General features: G+C 40.4%; 1 protein-coding gene across 4 annotated transcripts in view; it reads right to left on the bottom strand.

Annotated features, from left to right (window-relative positions):
- Positions 1-450: 450 nt before the first annotated feature.
- LOC135240652 (5-hydroxytryptamine receptor 1F-like) overlaps positions 451-18,715 on the bottom strand; it is a 57,618-nt gene continuing 39,353 nt past the window's right edge. For 3 of the 4 annotated variants that reach the window (XM_064310436.1, XM_064310437.1, XM_064310439.1), the window contains 2 exons: positions 3,311-3,444; positions 451-2,547 (listed from right to left, as the gene is read on the bottom strand). In XM_064310436.1, the coding sequence (XP_064166506.1) occupies positions 1,435-2,520 (1,086 nt within the window). In that variant the 5' untranslated portion in view covers positions 2,521-2,547; positions 3,311-3,444 and the 3' untranslated portion in view covers positions 451-1,434. Of the gene's footprint in view, positions 2,548-3,310; positions 3,445-18,416; positions 18,714-18,715 lie in introns of those variants that run through there. The other variant, XM_064310438.1, reaches the window with a different exon arrangement.

The following is an 18,715-nucleotide window of genomic DNA, read 5'->3' as shown; positions in this document are numbered from 1 at the left end:
GCTCCACATATGAACTGTCTGAGCCAATTAAAGGCATGTATTCAGTATGAAATATAAAAGGACCGCAAATAGTGAACTATCCCTTCAAGAGAAGTTTTGCCTTCTCTTGTAATGTCACAGCCAAACCAGTAGGGGTCTCCCTCACTCTGTTCTTTATTTAATTCATTTTTGAGATCCATCCTTGAACTCAGGACTCAATAAACCAGTCGTTTTTTCCCACTCATATAACATTCATGTGGCCTTTGTAAAATCCTCTTGGCACATTGTTAGTGAACAGAAGTGACTTAGTAATACTCATTGTACTTTCATAATCAATACACTGAGTTGTATATAACAAAGAACAATTAAAATACAAACACACCTTAGCCAGGAATAGCTCCAGTACAAAGGTAGATTAAATTACAGTAATACATGTCCATTTGTTACAAAACATCAATGTTTTAAAACTTTGGAGACTACCAGTACAGTATGTTCCCTGTCATTTTGTTGATTTTTGTTGCTGTTTTTATAATGACTTAGACCTGCTGAAATTCTCAACAAAATTATGTTGTTTAACAGTATACAGGCATGGTTAAGTGCTAAACCCTGAACAGAAAAGCTTTCCTTAGATATTGTAACTAAACATGTTTATAATTAACACACAGATTTCAGAATAAAACGACCTGATGACAATTATAATGTATTTTGGAAACTTCTTCACATATTAACTATTTCAGATGTATGTAAGAAAATTCAATTTTCTATTATTTGTAAATATATATATAAAGTACACAATAAAAGGATAAGAGATAACATTTGTGAAGCTCAGCAACAGTATATACCATTTTAAAATGAACTAGCATACTAACATAATCCAAAATCTGGAACTTCAATTAAATTATTATGATGTGCAATATATTATGAACTACAGTACTTACAAGCGCTGGTTGTAGCTTATAGCCAAAGCAAGATGTCCACCCAAAAAATTGTGTGATGTCACAATATCCAGGGGGCATGTAAGATGCACACTCTCTTTAGATGTGGAGATGGACAAACTTTAGTTTGCTTCAGATTCAGAAAAAGAAATAGCACATGTACAATGCATACATAAGAAAAGAGTCTCAATGGAAATGTGTTCACTCAAGATAATTAGCTGCGTAGGTCTGAGATAAGAATTAGTTATGGAGCTGTTTTAATGTTTCTAAGTTTACACATTATAAATTTGACCATATTTTGTCTATTTAGGTAAGATAAGCAACAGTATTGTATTGTACAAAAACTCTTTTGTAAAGATTTTCCAGCGTTCAATTGTGTTGTAACTTTCAGAATGTCCAGATTGTATCGATACTTTCCATTCATATTGAAAATAAAAACAAATAACAAACTCCTGTTATTTCAGTTTCTCTTTTTAAAGATAAGCTACTTCCACGTTATCTCTTTATCTCTCTTTCTCCATCAGAGATAGTATCTGCATGTGACCAGCTTCTGGAAGGCTTTTTTGAAGTCCTCATTGAAGATGGTGTATATCAGCGGGTTTATCAGAGAGTTGAGGTACCCCAGCCAGGTGAGGAAGTCGGCCATTTCGGCAGGCAGACTGCAGGAGGAGCAGGTGTTGACGATCACCTCCTTCAGGAAGAAGGGGAGCCAGCAGACGATGAAGGCCCCGAGGATGAGGCCCAGCGTCGTGGCTGCCCTCTTCTCCCGGCTACCCGAGAGGCGCTGCTTTTTGAAGGACCCCTGCCGCCGCGACTCGAAGCGGGGGCTCCTGAGGGCGATGCGGACGCGGTCGCCCTCGGTGGAAGGGTCCGAGTAAGACTTCTCAGGCAGGCTGAGGAGGTCCGGGCTGCGGGGGTCCCGGTCAGAGTCCTTGGGGAGCACGCTGCCATTCGCCTCCGGCCGGCTGAGTCGGCTGGTGCCCCTCCTGTGGTACAGGGTCTTGGCCGCGCGGTAGATCTTGTAGTACAGTACCAGGATGAGCGCCAGCGGGATGTAGAAAGCCCCGAAGGTCGAGTAGAGGGTGAAGGCGATGTGGTCGTGTTTGATCAGGCACTCGTCGCCGTGGTTACCCTGGTGCCGCCACACCAGCGGGGGCAGGGAGATGAGGATAGAGAGGACCCACACCACGGCGACGGTGAGTGTGGCGCGCAGGGACGTCCTCTTACGGGAGTACTCCACCGCGTCGGTGATGGCCCGGTACCGGTCCAGGGCGATGGCCGCCAGGTGCAGGATGGAGCAGGTGCAGCAGGTGATGTCCACGCCCAGCCAGATGGCACACACCGCCTGACCCATGATCCAGGTCTCCTTAATGATGTAGACGATGCTGAAGGGCATGACCAGGATGGCCACCAGCAGATCCGTCACAGCCAGCGAGCAGATCAGGTAGTTGGCAGGGTGATGCAGCTTCCTGGTGACAACGATGGCGGCAATGACCAGAGAGTTTATGGCAGTGGTCAGCACAGCCAGCAGAGACAGCGTCAGGGACAGCAGGACCTTGCTGCTGGTGCTTTTGTGGTGCACGGTGGTGCAGTTGGCTAAATCCATGCTTCCAGCGTGAAAAGCCACAGACTCCTAAAGGCACACAATTCAGACACAATGAAGAACGATTCCTTGCAAGTCACTGATATTTTTCAATTTCAAAATAAAAATTTCTGTCACATTTTGTATATTCTATATTCAAATTTGGTATACTCTTTATTTGACAAAAATAGGCCAAATGGAACTGCCCAAGATCCAAAGCACCTCCTTCATCTCTGAAACATGCTGGTGGGGGTGTTATGGTCTGGGCATGTATGGCTGCCGCAGGTTCTGACTTCCTTGTCTTAATTGATGATGTAACTGTTCATAGCATCAGCAGAATGAATTCTGAAGTGTGCATAAGTCTATTTGCTCAAGTTCAAGCAAATCCCCTCCCATTTCAGGGCAGCATAACATTAAAATGTCCCAAACAGTATGGTGCCCTGAAATGGGGGGGGGGGGTGGGGGCTAAAATTGTGGAGTACAGAGCCAAATCAAGAAAAAACATATTTAACCAAAACATTATGTGTGAAGTATAGATGTACAGTATATCTGGTGTCAGGGGAAGGGGAAGGGTATTTCAGAGGCAGTACACCCTCCAACTCAACAGGGCATTTGGGCAATTAACTACACCAGTATTTAATCCCACTTCTTTAATCTGCTGTTAATGGATAGAAACAGTGCTTAAGAATCCCTTGAATAATGTTTATACGGTTATGAGGTTAGAGGTTCATAATCCATAACATATGTTAGGCACAGTATATCCACAGTCTGTTGCTGAGGCGACACTGATAAGGTAGATCTGCATGTACTGTACCTTTAAGAGCAGCTGTCATTGATTGGACCAGTTCAACAAAAGCTTGGCTGTGCAATAGCGACCTCTGGCCATCCAAGCCTTCGTCTCCACAAAGATTGGGCAGGCTACGATGGGAAGCCCCCAGAAAGCTTCACCTGAAGAGGGTGAGTGGGGAGGACAGGGTGAGAACAACATCTACACGCTCCCCAAAAACACACATGCTGCTTTAGATGGTGGAGGGACTTCTGCTGCCATTGGAAACGGGTATATATGCACCTTACAAGCAATCTTACAACAAATTCAAAATAGACAAAGACTTAAGACATTGTGTCACTGCAAGATTCATCACTACAGCGTACAACAAGGTTAGTGTTTGCTGCACGGAAGGAACCAAATCACTGTCATCCACTCGTCACTGAGGCTAACTGCCTAGGCTAGCTTGGCTAGGCCAACTGGCTAGGCTAGCTTGGCTAGGCTAACTGGCTTGGCTGGCTTGGCTTGTCTAATTGGCTAGGCTAGCATGGCTAGTCTAACTGGCTAGGCTAGCTTGGCTGCTGGACTTTTGGGCGGTGTTAAGATTTTTTGCCAATTTGTCACTATACCATCCCTTCCAGCTGTGCAGTTTTCCACCACGTGTAGGATAAGCTGTTATTACATCACTGCATGATCATTCTTTAATTCCTAAAATCAGAACCATTATCACATTTATAGAAATGCAGTAAAATATATAATTATAAAGAAGTTTTGAATTTTGATATTCTTTCATATAAAGCTAATTAACCTTTAACATACAATAAAGTTCATTAAAAACTGCTAATTCTTTAATATTCTAGCAATGAACTGAATTGCTGATACTTTCTTAAAATGCTGATTCTCATCTTTCTCCTACCCAACAACAGTATATAATGTAAATAATTAGTAGTGGTTGTTAAGGACCTCCCTCTAGCTGGGGAAAACAGAGGAACATTACTGCAGATAATTACCACCTGCCTGTATCATGGCAGGAACACTTCCAATTTATGAAAATGGAGCAATTTGAGAAATAACTGTTTGTGGTATGGATGTGTTTATCCCGGCACACAAGGTCCAAGGACAGCTTCAAAGTGAAGAGAAACCTGGACAAATCAGCCCAAAGTTTTCAAGTGTGTAGGAAGTAACGAAGGGGTTCGCTCTGTAACATTCTTTTTATTATTATTTAAAAAATATATATTTTATTGTTTTTTAAATGATAGAGTACGAACATACAAGATATTACTATAAGAATACAGTAAACGTACACAAACTTAACATTGAACATGGGTACAATCAGTTATACAAATGTTAAATGACACTTCTCAAAAATGTTAACAGTTCGTATTGCTTTTTTGTTTTTACATAAATTAATGGTCTTCATGTAGTTTTGCATGTCTATCAAGAATACATTTAGTTTGGGTTTTTTTCCACTCCATTTCATCCTATGCACAAAGAATCTGCCAAGAATAATTGTTAAATTTATAATAAACATCATGTTGGGGTCTTTATCTATGGGGTTAAACAGAAGCAGGATATCTTGCAATTGAAAGGTAAAACTGAAAGAGCATTTTCCTAAGAATAAATTTTGATAAATCCATCCAGAATTTGCTAACATGTGGGCAGTTCCAGAAAAGGTGGGTTAAAGATTCAGAATCATTTTCACAGAATACACATTTCTCATCAATATCTATTTAAAATCTATTTGAAATAAAACATTTCACTAGGTACACTATATGGATAATCTTGAATGTAACTTCTTTGACCTTATTAGTTATACAGTATTAATGACATTGGCTCCAGACAGTTGTTGGCAGTTGTTATTGCATTTTTTGCTTTGGATATCAACACCTTCTAATAAAATTGACAATAAGAAATCTTCCATAGATTCACATGGAGTATTGTTGTATTCTCTTATGCGAGATATCACTCCTTCAGGAATGGAGTTATTTACTGTTTGAAATTCTGTACAAATGATAAGAACATCGAAATGGCTCATAAATTCTGTATGACTATAAAGTTGACCATCTTTGTTAAATAACTGTTTAACCCATATGATATTACAGTTAATCCAATTTATAAAAAATAAAGTTTTATTACTATATCTTATATTCTTGTTGTTCCAAATTGTGTATCTATGAGGAGAGAAGTTGTGTTTGTAAGAGAGAGTCCAAATAAGCAGTACTTGTTTATGAAAATCTGTAAGCCTAACTGGGAGTTTCCCAACATCAAAATTGCATTTCAGTAAAAACTCAATGCCACCAACCTGTTGAAAAATTAGGTTTGGGAATATGTTCCAAATTTTGTCTCTGTTTTTTAGATAGTTCTGTAACCATTTAATTTTAAAAATAATATTGGAGGTTTGGTAATCCAATGCGTTTAGACCTCCCTTGCCCCGGCCGTTACAAATGATATCTCTTTTTATGTAGTGAGGTTTATTCCTCCATATAAAGTTAAATAGCTTTGAGTCTACTTTTTTACGAATGATGGGGGAACATCCAGGGCAAGGGAGGTATAGACCAATCTCGATAAGCCCTCAGATTTAGAAAGAAGAACATGTCCATTCAGTGAAAGATCTCTCAATAACCAAGAATTAAATCTATTTTCTACTTTTTTGAGAATGGGAGAGAAGTTTAATCTTGATCTTTTTTTCTGGTCCTTGCAGATCTTAATACCCAAGTAGGTAACCATATTCTTAACAGGAATTCCACATATAGTGCTGACCATGGCACGCTGTAGTCAACTAAATCTAATACCAGGCGAATGTTATTACATATATGTCTGCCCTTCATAAAGCCAGACTGAGATTTGTCTATAATAGGATCCAGTTTGTTTTTTAATCTCTCAGCAAATATTGATGCTAGTAATTTTCCATCATTGTTAATCAAAGTGATAGGCCTCCAGTTATCTAAAAACAAGGGATCCTTGTCTGGTTTCGGTATTACGGTGATCAAGCCTTGTGTCATTGAGGCTGGAAGAGATCCTAAGTCAATTGCTTCCCTAAAAACAAAATGAAGAAATTCTGTGAGGTCATCCTGGAAAAACATAAAATTCACACGTAAGGCCGTCGTTCCCAGGTGATTTGTTCTCCTTCAATTTATTGATACCCTTCTTTATTTCATTCATGGTTATTTCTTCATCACACCTGCTCTTAAAATCCTCATCAATGAGCGTGGCATGTTCTCTAACTGACTCTAGAAAGGCAGACATATCAGTGGTAGGGCAGGCATTACTTGTATATAAATTACCATAAAACTCAGAAACATATTTTGAAATATCCTTATAATTTTGATTTTCATGGCCATCCATAATAAGTTTGTGAACAGAAGTGAATTCACCATTTCTTTTCTCAAGGTTGTAAAAATATTTTGTATTCTTTTCACCCTCTTCTAACCATCTCCTTCTTGATCGTACAAAAGCCCCCCTAGCCTTTTCTTTGTATATTTCATCCAATTTCAACTGTAGATCAAGTAATCTTTTTTCATGTTTTCCGTCAATATCTTCACAACCTAAAATGTTAATTATTTCTATGATAATTTCCTCTTCCTTTAATCTTTTGTTCTTAGCATTGTCCTTACTCCTTTTAATGGCAAACTGTTGCATATTATATTTCATTAGCTCCCAATATTTTCCATAAGATTCTTCTAGTTGTGCTTTACTCCAGTGACTAATAATGATGTCCTTGGCTTCTCTTTTAAATATATCATCATTTAGTAAGTTGCAATTAAATTTCCAATATCCTTTATCAATTCTGTTAGAACCAGGGCAGCTCAAGTTAACTGATAAAAGAATGGCTTTATGATCAGTAAGAACCGATGGTTCAACAGAGACCTTGTCCACTTGTTTATCTAGAATGTCTGAAATCAACCATAAATCAATCCTTGATTGCTTGCATCTATCCTTATTACACCAAGTGTATTCCTTTTTGTTTGGGTACCTCGATCTCCATATATCTATAACACCAAGACCAGAACATATGTTACTGAACTCTGGGTTTGTGATGTTAGGTCTAGTAGGAGGGGGAAACCTATCTAACATTGCATCAGACACTGAGTTGAAATCCCCTCCCAGGATAATTTTGATATCTTGAAAGACATCCTTAATTCTATGTACCTCTTCCTCCAACTCCTGAAATAAAGATATGTTATTCTGTTTATAGTTAAAAGCATATATATTTCCCAACAAATATCTCTCACTGTTGATGGTTACTGTTAAAAGAGTCCATCTTCCAGAGTGATGGATCTTACTGTTAATAACTTTCCCTTTGAATGAACCTTTCAATATTGCAACCCCTGCAGAATGGTTGCTACCATAAGATAGCCAGATATCATTGCTCCATTGATTCTTCCATAAACTCAAATCGGATACGCATGCATGTGTTTCTTGTAAAAAACAAAAATCTGCATTGAACCGTTTACAGTACAGAAAAATAGCTTTGTGTTTCAGTGCATCACGAATACCCCTGACATTAATCGAACATACAGATAAGGACATAAAATAAACACTTAACCTTATAAAGCTTAGTGCAAGTTGTAGATAGTCAAGTTTTATGCAACTCAGGGTTTACCATCCCATTATGTACTTAGTTGAATAGACAAACTTTGGTCACTAACATACCAAAATATAACTAGAAGTTACTCCTGAAAAGGGAGATGAACAACATGACTCCGAAACGAGAAACTGGTAAACAATAATCACCTCAATTGTCCTTAAGTGGGCTTCACTCAAGTCTATGTTCCCTGATTCGGTCGGAATACTCTCCCGTTAATGATCACCTTCACACCCGCAAAGAACGAACCTTCCCCTCCTTCCGGGCAGCTTCCACCACTGGCCACAAGTTGCTGTGAGTGTCCACATCAGCTTTGGTCAGGTCTTCCTTGAACCTCAGCTTGTGGGTTTTCAAAGTACTCACAGTCCTTCGCCCGTTTCCATATAAGGTCCCGTATGGTTCTGTTGGTGAACTGGACGATTGTCATTCTGGGTCCTTTGTTCTGCACCTTGGGTCCCAAACCATGAGCGATGTCGAAAAGAAAATATTCTGTTTACAAAACACTGGATCAGCTCATTTCCATCTTTAACCCACTGGCATCTGACACTACATACTCCATGTAAAATGGAAGCATGTAAAATAGAGAATATTAAATAATATCAGGATGTATAAGAGGAGAGGACAGAATGAATGACAGTCATGTTAGACACAGCGACAGGATCACTGATTCATTTTTAACCAGGTTTTTGAGCTTATTTGTAATAGAATAACTAATGCAACCCGTTATTTCCAAGGTTAAAGATTCCTAAATTTGGAGGCTATAATTGAAAAGTTGATCTAGCTGAATTTTATTTTTTAGAGTGGAATTTCACAGTCACCAACTGTGTAAATGACAACTACAAAAACACAAAAATGTTGCTTCAAGAATGACAATGTACAAAAATACAACAGCACATGCACCACAATGTGTACTCATCACAGGAACAATGTGCATTCCAGGTCTTTCCAAGAGAAAATATTTTAAATGATCAGTGAATTAAATTAATTTAAGGGTTTTTTCTTCTGAGGTAATTTGTTTGAAAGTTACATGAAATTAGTTTAATCAGGGACTGAAGTAAATGCATCCTTGTTGTTTTTCAGAGTAAATAAAACATGCTAAATTGGACAGAAGTAAATACATTACAGGAATTATTTGGTTCGTTTGAAAATTAAGCAAATCCGTTTTGACTGTAAGATTGCTAAGGTCTCGAATCCCAGAGGACAACATAAAATCTGTATAATTATTCCCAGAGCCTGACTGTCTCTAGCACTTTCATGTTCAACACACTAAATATTTTTTAAATTTTGGTAGGATTTCATTTTTTAAATACATTTTATGCACACACAAAAAAGCTTTTTCAGCCTACCCTATGGGCTCGTAGGAGAGGGAATCTGTGAGTGAAGAACTGGGTGTGAAAAATAGTCTTTCAGTGCACCAAATAAAAAGGGAAGTCTAATGGAACAAAAAGTACATTTGTACTTTTTTTAGAATTGAGAATACATATAAGAACAGCAGAAAGTTCCCAGCCTGCTTTTGTACAGAAATGACAGACAATTCTCAACCCATTCACATATATTCTGCAGAAACAGTTTCAGACACCACAAAGCCTTCCATTTATCTAAAACAAATTCTCCTCCTCCCCTTTATTATCTTGTCAGGGAAGTGTGAAATTTATCTGAATGCCCTGGGGTTCAAGAATGATTATACCTGGAAAAGCCTATAGGTGGCAGTGTAGCAAACGGTTAGGGAATGAGCTGGCAGGTCTGATTCCCTGGTGAGGCACCACCTTCTATGCACTTTGACACTGCATGTCGCTCTGGATAAGAGTGTCCACTAAAACGGCATGAATGTGATGTAAAAAACAAACATGCACTTGATTAAGCCATAGACAGAAATTGACGTTAAGAGACTGAAGGAATGTAACCAAAAATAAAAATTATACTACTAGTACTATCACTACTACTACTATAACTAAAAAAATTATAATAATCTAAAAAATAATCACTGTTGTACTAAGGCCCTAATCAGATGAGTCACTCAGCTGGGCATGACTGAGTGACACATTTCTGAATCCACAGACAGCAGTGCGGACGTTCTGTGCCATCACCACAGATATTACAGACTCACCAGATGGTCAACTCCTACGTTCCCTGTGTTCTGTTTTTCACAGCAGGAGGCTCTGGTGGGTCACCCACTGCATCTGGCTTCTGATTGGTCAGGAGCTTTCATGTGATGAATCGCATTGTAATATTTCAGCATTACTGAAAAGCAAAGCATACTTTCAGCTGCCCACAGGAGTCACGGGCCTCCTCATAGTAAATACTGATTCAATCTGTGGATAGTGGCAGGCCGTTTCAGCACGATGATCCGCAGTCACGTCTGTGATCTTCATTATTCTTTAGTTGCAGTCTTGTGCATGGGGGCATGGGGGCATGGGGGGGGGGGTGAGTGGGTCTTTGCTTCTGTGGCTCCTGTTTGGTATTTCCTGATTGGTTATTGGGTCTTGCTGTCAGTGATGTCATCTTTTTTCCTCTGTAATACTAGATCACTACAATCTGGTTAGTTCATAGCAATATCTGTGCTATTAACCATGTCCTTGGATGGATTTAGTTTGTCAGAGGTCTAGAAAGTTTCAAAGCAATTCTTGCGTTGTTTAAAAGATTTTAATCAGTCGCTTAATCCCTGTGAAAGAGTGAGCCTCAGCCATCACCTGTACCAACACTGCGATTAACAGAGAGAGCGGTTTAACCACAACACTTGCATGACTGCATGTTAATTCCAGCATAACAATGAACACTTCTCATTTCCTCAGCTTTGATCTTCCAGTGAAAATGCTGGATCATTAGACGTCTTTCTTTGTTTCTCAGGTACTGAGATTCCTAAACTGGATGCAAATTCTCCATTGTTCCAAATATCACACATAAACAAAGCACACTGCCATTCAAACGGCCTGTAATACGTCAGATCCACCGGCGTCCCCATGTGCGTAAGTATGATGCGCTTGTACTATTTTCCATTATATTACAATCATGTAGCCAGACAGATTTAGGAGAATATCAGAGTTAATCTCAGGAACACAATAGTGCAATATGACCCAGAAGGTGCAGGAGTCCGATTTATAATCAGTAAGTGCAACGTTAACCTAATAAACCAACAGCTTGTATTGAGTGCCACTAGACAGATGACATTTATTTGCAGAGCTACACCAATAACACTATCCCAAAATGAAATCCAGACAGCTAAAGTGGATCAGGGGTTAGGGTTAGGGTTAGCCGTAGCCTGGGTCTGAAGAGGCAGGGCTTCAGTCTGCGCTGGAGTACTGTCAGGTTTCCTCACGCCCTGACTGAGGTCTCATGTGAAAACCACTGATTTGAAATTAAGTTTTTAAAAAGTATATGTAAAAAATGCACTCACATCATGGGCCTGGTTTTAAACATAACGGCCCAAAGTGGGCAATGTGGCCTCACAGTCCCAATCAAAGCACTCTAACCTCAATTTCACAGTATCCCTCAGATCGCAGTCATCCAACAGAAACACTCCTCAATCATGCACGATCTAAGGATCTGAAATACGAGCAACTCCAGTGAAAGAGACCTAACATCACAGATGGATGCCCTGTCTGGTGTAGGACCAGGAATGGGATTTAATGTTTAATTAATGCTTATTACTGTTATTCTTCAGTCCTTTCCTCTTATCTCAGCTCCCCATCCTTCCTGTTTAATCTGTGCTGCTAACCCTAATCCTAACCCTAACCCTAACACTATAATTTACATTTAGTCTTTGCTCCCTTCTGCACAGCGCAATCTTCAGTAAAAATGAATTTTGACTTTGCATCATGCACAGGGGTATGAAACTACTTTTTTCCCAGCCATTTAAAATGCAATATTATATGCAATGTGCCTTTGTAACTGAGTGAGTTTCCCAAACCATTAATCAAGCAACTCTCATTTCTGTCATCGGTCCAGCCAGTACTCAGTCCACATATGCATTTTGTGTTTGTGTACAATTCTGCATTTCCCCTGGGTTTCCCCTCCTACCACAGATTCTGTCACATTGGGGTCATCGGTCTTTTGAAACATCAGTGCAACAGGAGAGGGGTTTAGAGATTTCTCATTACCTACCATTATCTGATGCTGTAGTTTCTATACGTTTCGACCGTGTCTAATGCTGTCTGTGCAGCTGCCGTTATCGATCCTTGCTGCTTCTCGTACACAAATATGTTTGGGACATTTTGTGCAGCATTAATGTGACCTGTCAGGATTGTGACTCACATGTTACTTCATGTGAGAATTAAGTAATTCATTGCTCTTTTACACTAGTTTGCGTCACCCAGTGTTACAAAAATACAAGCATTTCTATCAGCCCTCTACAAAAGCAGCCACTGTTAATTAGGACATTTAAATGAAAAATAAAAAAAACACTGGTCTTCATGTTGACGGCCAGTTTTCTAAATTTCCAAGCTAATGTTTCTGTGGAAAATGTTATGTTTAAAAATCTTCCTGGAAATGTTCCACCTCTTTGCAACTCCAATTCTGAGAGGGAAGTCTGTCAGTAACACATACTGAACTTAAGCAGCATATCAAAAATATGAAGATGTGGCAATTTCCAAGAATGCAGGATGCTTTAGATATTCAGCATGTTGAGACTGTAAAAGTAGGAAATGTAAAGTGAAAACACTAGAAGTTGTGCAATTTGCTCTGGATAAGAGTGTCTGCTAAATGCCAGGAATGCAATGTGATATCTTCAGTTGAGTTCTCAGGTGAGATAACACTGGGGGCTCAGATAGCACTGAACGCAGAGATAACACTGAGCACTGAGATAGCACTGAGTGATGAGATATCACTGAGCACTGAGATAGCACTGAGTGCTGAGATAACACTGGGGGCTGAGATAGCACTGAGATAACACTGAGCGCTGAGAGCTCAGATGGCGCTGAGATAGCACTGAGTGCAGAGATAGCACTGAGGGCTCAGATAGCACTGAGCACTGAGATAGCACTGAGGGCTCAGATAGCACTGAACACTGAGATAGCACTGAGAGCTGAGATAGCGCTGAACACTGAGACAGCACTGGGAGCTGAGATAGCACTGAGATAGCGCTGAGGGCTGAATGCCATCAGGCACTGAAATCAAGGTAAAACTGGATTCAGAACTGCTGTTGATATCAGCAGCAAGAGCCAGCCAACAACTCTGTCATCTGTCACGTTTAATGACTTCGCCTCTGTGCCTGTAGCTGAAAAGAGATACTTCCTGTCTCAGCTGCTGAAAAGCACGCTACCTTTGCCTTTGAGATTTTCAGCAGTAGGACGAGGTCAAAAAAAAGCTGGGAGTGGTTTGGGGGAAGGGTGGGAGGGGTTTGAGAGAAGGGTGGGAGGGGTTTAGGGGAAGGGTGGGAGGCCAGTGTAAAGAGGTGGGTTTTTAATCTGCAACAGATGACGAGTAGAAACTCATCCCACTGCCGGGCTGTCAGGACAGATGGGTGGCCCAAATGGGAGCAGGGGGTACTGGCTCCCCACAGGGAGGCCAGGTGGCCAAATGTAACGGCACAGAGATTTTTGGGCTTGGATGTGAGGCTGGATAATACAGGTTCCGTCCCAGCAGGAGCTGTGCTGTTGTGCTCAGACTGCAGGTTTGGGGCTTCATCCCGATCCTTTCAGCAAACAGGAAATGAATCATACAGAGTGTCTGTCACAGATAAAGCATGTCACCCCAGATATGGACATTAGTTACTGGGACCCCATGTCTATCTGGAACACTCCCTGCTTTCTCCCAGTCGGAGAGGGGATGATGGCATAGATAAAACTCAACTGATTTTCAGTAGATGATAAAATCAGTAAATTACCAGTGTTAATAGCACAGAACTACAAAATAATTCAGAAAAAAGGGTGAAAACAGGCAGGAGAAACCCAGCTCACCCTGAAGTTCAGTGTTTGAAGCAACGCTACATCAATGACACGTACACCTTTATTCACACTAATTATCAATATTCCCAAAAAGTGTTTGTGCTTATGGCAGCTCAGACATTTTTCAGATTCTGTGGCAGGTGGGAATCAGGCACTCAATTGCACCTTTCCCCCCACCTGTCACAGAATCATAAAAAAATCTGTCTGGTCTGAATAAAATTATTTGTTAAATGCTTTTGGAAGTAGCCTTCCCATTTCACAGTGAATCCGGATGTAGCTCAGTTATGAAAATGAAAAAGACGATGCTGTTTATATCGGGGGAGTATAAGAGTGCAGTGAGATCACAGTGTGCGACACATGAGCGGGTCCATCCACAGGAAATGAGCCTGTGAAATGGCTGCTTTCACAGATGTGCTGCTGAGGACGTCTGCTTCCTGCCTCCTGAGCCGTTCGAGCCTTTTGTGAACACACCCGGTCACCACCTGAACCTACATTATCATCTGTACATGCAGTACATCAGGACTATACCATCTTCACAGTCCCAGATACAAATCACACCACCTTCAGCATAGAAATGCCCAGAAATATTTTGTTTGTAATTAAGTTCCGAGTGTTTTTCACAAGGGTTTATCACCGGAAAGAGCACTTGAAGCAATTTCCTGAAATAATTCATTGCAGTTTGTTTGGAGACACAAAAGCTTTTCATCTCTAAAAGATCCATCTCATAACTACTGTATCGGTTTGTTGGTACTGGTTTCTTGATACTTGGTGATAATATTTATGGACTTTTCTTAGAACACGGAAATCGTTATTGAATAAACTTGCAAAAAAAAGTGCTTAAGTATCGATCACATTTCAGAGAAATAACCCAGGAGCCCTTGAGGATTAAAATAATGCACAAAAGGAGGTGGGCAGCCCTGTTCAACTGGGTGTGGATTTCAAGCAAAGAGCCATTTCAGTGAACAAACGTTAATGTGGGAGATTAACCTTTGATATCTTTGTTTAAAATAAATAAATAAATAAATAAATAAACTGTAATCTCATCCAGTTGGATGCATAGCTCTCACAATGCCCCCCAAAAATCCCACTGCTTGTGTGGGTGCCAATCCTTATTCTGCTGATCTGAAGAAGAGCTTGAGAAGAGAACAGGATGAACTAGGCTTAAACAGGCAGCCACTAGTCCTGGACCCAGGGCTGCTGAAACAGAACTCTCCACTGAAAGAGCACTCTTGCTGAGGTAATGGAGGCATTCAGTCTCAACCACCCACACAGGCTGCACAGTTTTTTCATGACGACAAAAGATGATGAGATTCGCACTCCAAGAAAAAGTTCTGTAAAAAGAGTCACTTTGCAGTTCCTGTGTGCTTTCAGGGGTAAGCTGTACACAGACACTTTGGCCACTAAAGCCTTTGTTAGTGTGTTACACATTTCTTCACAAATAGGGTTGTTTTGTAATATGCGCTTTTTAAATGCAATCTTCCGTGATTGAGAGTATTCAATTTTCCTCACACAGACCAAGTCCGTCCATCCATAGATATGTGATGCTCATTTTCCCTGTTACTAGGTCATAATTACCTTACTGTGGGGCTCCTGTCTAATAAAGAGCATCATACCTACAGCTTTCTGTAACAGCAGCAAACACACCAGAGGAACCTCATTTTTCTCTTTCCGGGTCTGCAGATCATTTTTGAGTGAGTCTGCTGGGATCACTTGAGCTGGTACCAGCACTCATTAAGATGACAAGCTACTGGAATAAGACCCCAAGCGTTCTGCACAAAAGCGGCTTTCATGTCTTATCGTGTACGTTCACCGAAAGGAAAGCGCTCCTGACTGGTGATAAATGACAAAGTGAATAATGACAAAGTGAATAATGACAGAGTGAATACTGCGGCTGCTTTAGTCCGCTCTGATGGAGATTACACTGCAGCTAAGCGCAGAGCAGAGGTCTCCTGCGGCACTTCAGCAGCTGACCCTACTGATTTCTCCCCTCGGCCATTAAAATTCAGACACTGAGTGATGGGGAATCAAACTCATCTTCTAGGCCTCACAGCTTCTCCGGCTTTCCTCCTCCATCAGCACAGAAACAAATCCTTAGCATGACATTAACAGGCAATGGACAACTGACAGGAAGAAGGCCTTAACTCCAAGGGTGTTGGGGTTTTTTTTTTTTCTTCACGACAATCTCTTGACTTCACTTAATGGAATCAATGTTTTGGTCTTCATTAGTCTAAAAACCCATCTGTCTGCAGTGCTCAATAACTACCCAAGCCCTGAGGAATGAGAATGAAAAGTGTTCTGCTAACTCCAGCAACCACTGTAACGCCCAGAGGTGAATCAGTGGCCAAACAATCATCAGAACTGCCACGCAAGATGGCACAAGATTAATTTTAAAAGGATAATTCCACCACAATTCAGCACTTTAACACCAGATGACCTGTCTATAAAGCCAGCAACAGTGGTGTAGTACAGATGTGTGCACATGGTAACAACACTGAGCCAAGACAGGGTTATTCTGGACACAGTGTCTCAGTCGAGCTGCCCATTTGCATGGACATACAGTACAGATAAAAATTATCCTTCCTGGTAAAATTACACTGAGGTCAATTTACTGCAATACTGCAGTTTGCACAGTCTGGAAAACTATGAATTTTGACTTTAAAGTCACAGAAGGGCATCTAACAATAACTGCTCTTCACCGATAGAGTAAATTCTCCATCTTCACTGCCCTTCAGAGATTCATGCCCCGGTGCTCTCTGTCACCGTGCTGCATATTACCAGTGCTTCAGAACTGTATTTCACCAGTTACAGGATTGGTTCACCTTCTGGGCAGACAGGGACTGAACTCCAGTGCCAGCAGTGTAGACTGCATGTGCCAGCCCACCACTTCCCCACAGGCACTGTGTGCCACCATGCCATGCGGCATGCCATCTTTAATTTCAATGCACAACACATGACCTCCTATCTTCAGCACGTTTAATCTTCAGAAACACACCCAGCACAGTTCCCCTCTATAAAGAAACATCTAAAACTGTGGCATGAGGTTCCGTGTCATGTTATCTCAGGAAAATGCGTAATCTGTATTAACTGGGAACACAAAATGTTTCCACACAAGATTCACTGCAAGCAAATATGTGCACAATGCACTACTATGCCTCACTGGTCTAATTTAGTCTTCAATTTCAATTCAAACAAATAATGTTCTTCAGCAGGAATCTAACCGCCACTGACTTAACCCAATGTATGAAAGCAGCAATCTACTGGTACTGGCTGTCCTGGTGTCCTACATCAGAAACTGAAAATGCAAAAATGTTCCAGCCGATACGTTATGCAGCAAACCTGAAACAAATGGACAGATAGTTGTTACTAAATTTGGGTTTTCGTATTAAAAAGCAGGAATACACTCAAAATAAATAAATAATAAAATTAAGCGGTGTATTCGATTACAATCTTGTTGTATGATAAATTGTAATTATATACAACAAAATGTTTTGTCTCCATCTTATTCCAAAGACACATCCAAGTGGCTCCTGAAATGGCAGGGTTTTGATTCGCTGGATGAAATGCAGAGCTGTGATGCTCTGATATGGCCTCCTGACACAGGTAACCACTCACCGCGGATAAGAGAAACTAAATGACAGGTAAAACGCTTGAATGGCGTCTCCACGCTTCATAAAGAGTGCACAGCACATAATGGAACAGATTCAGTTCGCCCTGCACAATTTAATGAGAATGTTCAATATCACAGTCCAGCCAGTGAAGCAATTTCCAACTATCTTTGGGTAATAAGCTTCTGATATTTTTTTATTTTTGTTCTTCACCAAGGCACAGGGGATTCATAGCAATTGTTGAAATGTTTCTTTGAGGAGGATATTTGTCATGTTTCAAGGGAAATAACCTCATTTGCAAATGCATGCCAGTCTCACGTACTAGTAACAGATCCCTTCCTAATTTATGCATTTCACAAAACATAATAACCGTACAAAATTGACAAAATTCAAAAACCAAACAATGTTTGCTTGAGCAACGTCATCACAAAAAATGTGCTTCGATAGACTTAAAATCCAAGCGATTCGGAATACTTTCATTCGAAAGTTAACTAGGAATATAAACGCAAATCCAGAATGATGAGTCCTGCATTACCCTAAAGTAGAACCGTGAAAGATATATTTTTAATATTTATTCACTTCACTGTGAGTAAAAAAAAACACGATTTATATTTCAGCGACTGAACATCGCTACCTTTTTTAAAATGTTTTTAACGTCGGATAAAAATAGCCTAATGAAAATGATTGTAGTTTGAACGTTGTTGTTTGCTGAACGTTTTTCTTAGAGTCACATACAATCTACGGTATGTATTTTATATTAATTGTGGCGTTAACACATGGGATGTAATTAACGTTTAAATGTTCAAACAGTATTAGTCTACTCCAGAGAAACACTCGATCCTTCAGATAAATACAGGTGCAATCTTTCAATTTGTTTAAAGCACACTGTACTTCCTGCACAATATGTAAATACACTAAATTGATAAAATCGGCTAGCTCCAAGACAGTAGGCGCAGACCACTGTCAGAGACCAAAACATTCCATTCTCTGTATTTATTTTCCCTGAAGCGACAAATGTGATATATTTTAGGCTTACAGTAATTAGTACAGTACCCTACAAAACTGCACTTCAAATTACTTACCTGTCTCCAGCCATCGATTCAGTCAGTTCGTTAATTTGAGCATATGGAATTCAACAGGCGTTCTACACCTCCAGGTCAATGCGACTGCTCTCCTACCGACGACCTGCGTCCGTGGATAAACAGTTAGAGATCCCAAACCGACACACGCTCAGAAGAGCTCGCTGTGGCAGCTACGAGACGCACCTTCCCATTTTACACTCGTACAGAAATGAGCAAAGGACATCACCCTGGTTTCAAGCAGAATCCCTCTGTGCGTTCAAAAACTAGTTTGATGGGAGGACTACAAGTCAAGGGTGTAC

The sequence above is a fragment of the Anguilla rostrata genome, chromosome 15 (genome assembly GCF_018555375.3).
Source record: "Anguilla rostrata isolate EN2019 chromosome 15, ASM1855537v3, whole genome shotgun sequence".
NCBI lineage: Eukaryota > Metazoa > Chordata > Actinopteri > Anguilliformes > Anguillidae > Anguilla > Anguilla rostrata.
Note: the sequence above shows the minus strand (reverse complement) of the source record. Positions and strands in the feature narration are given on the sequence as shown.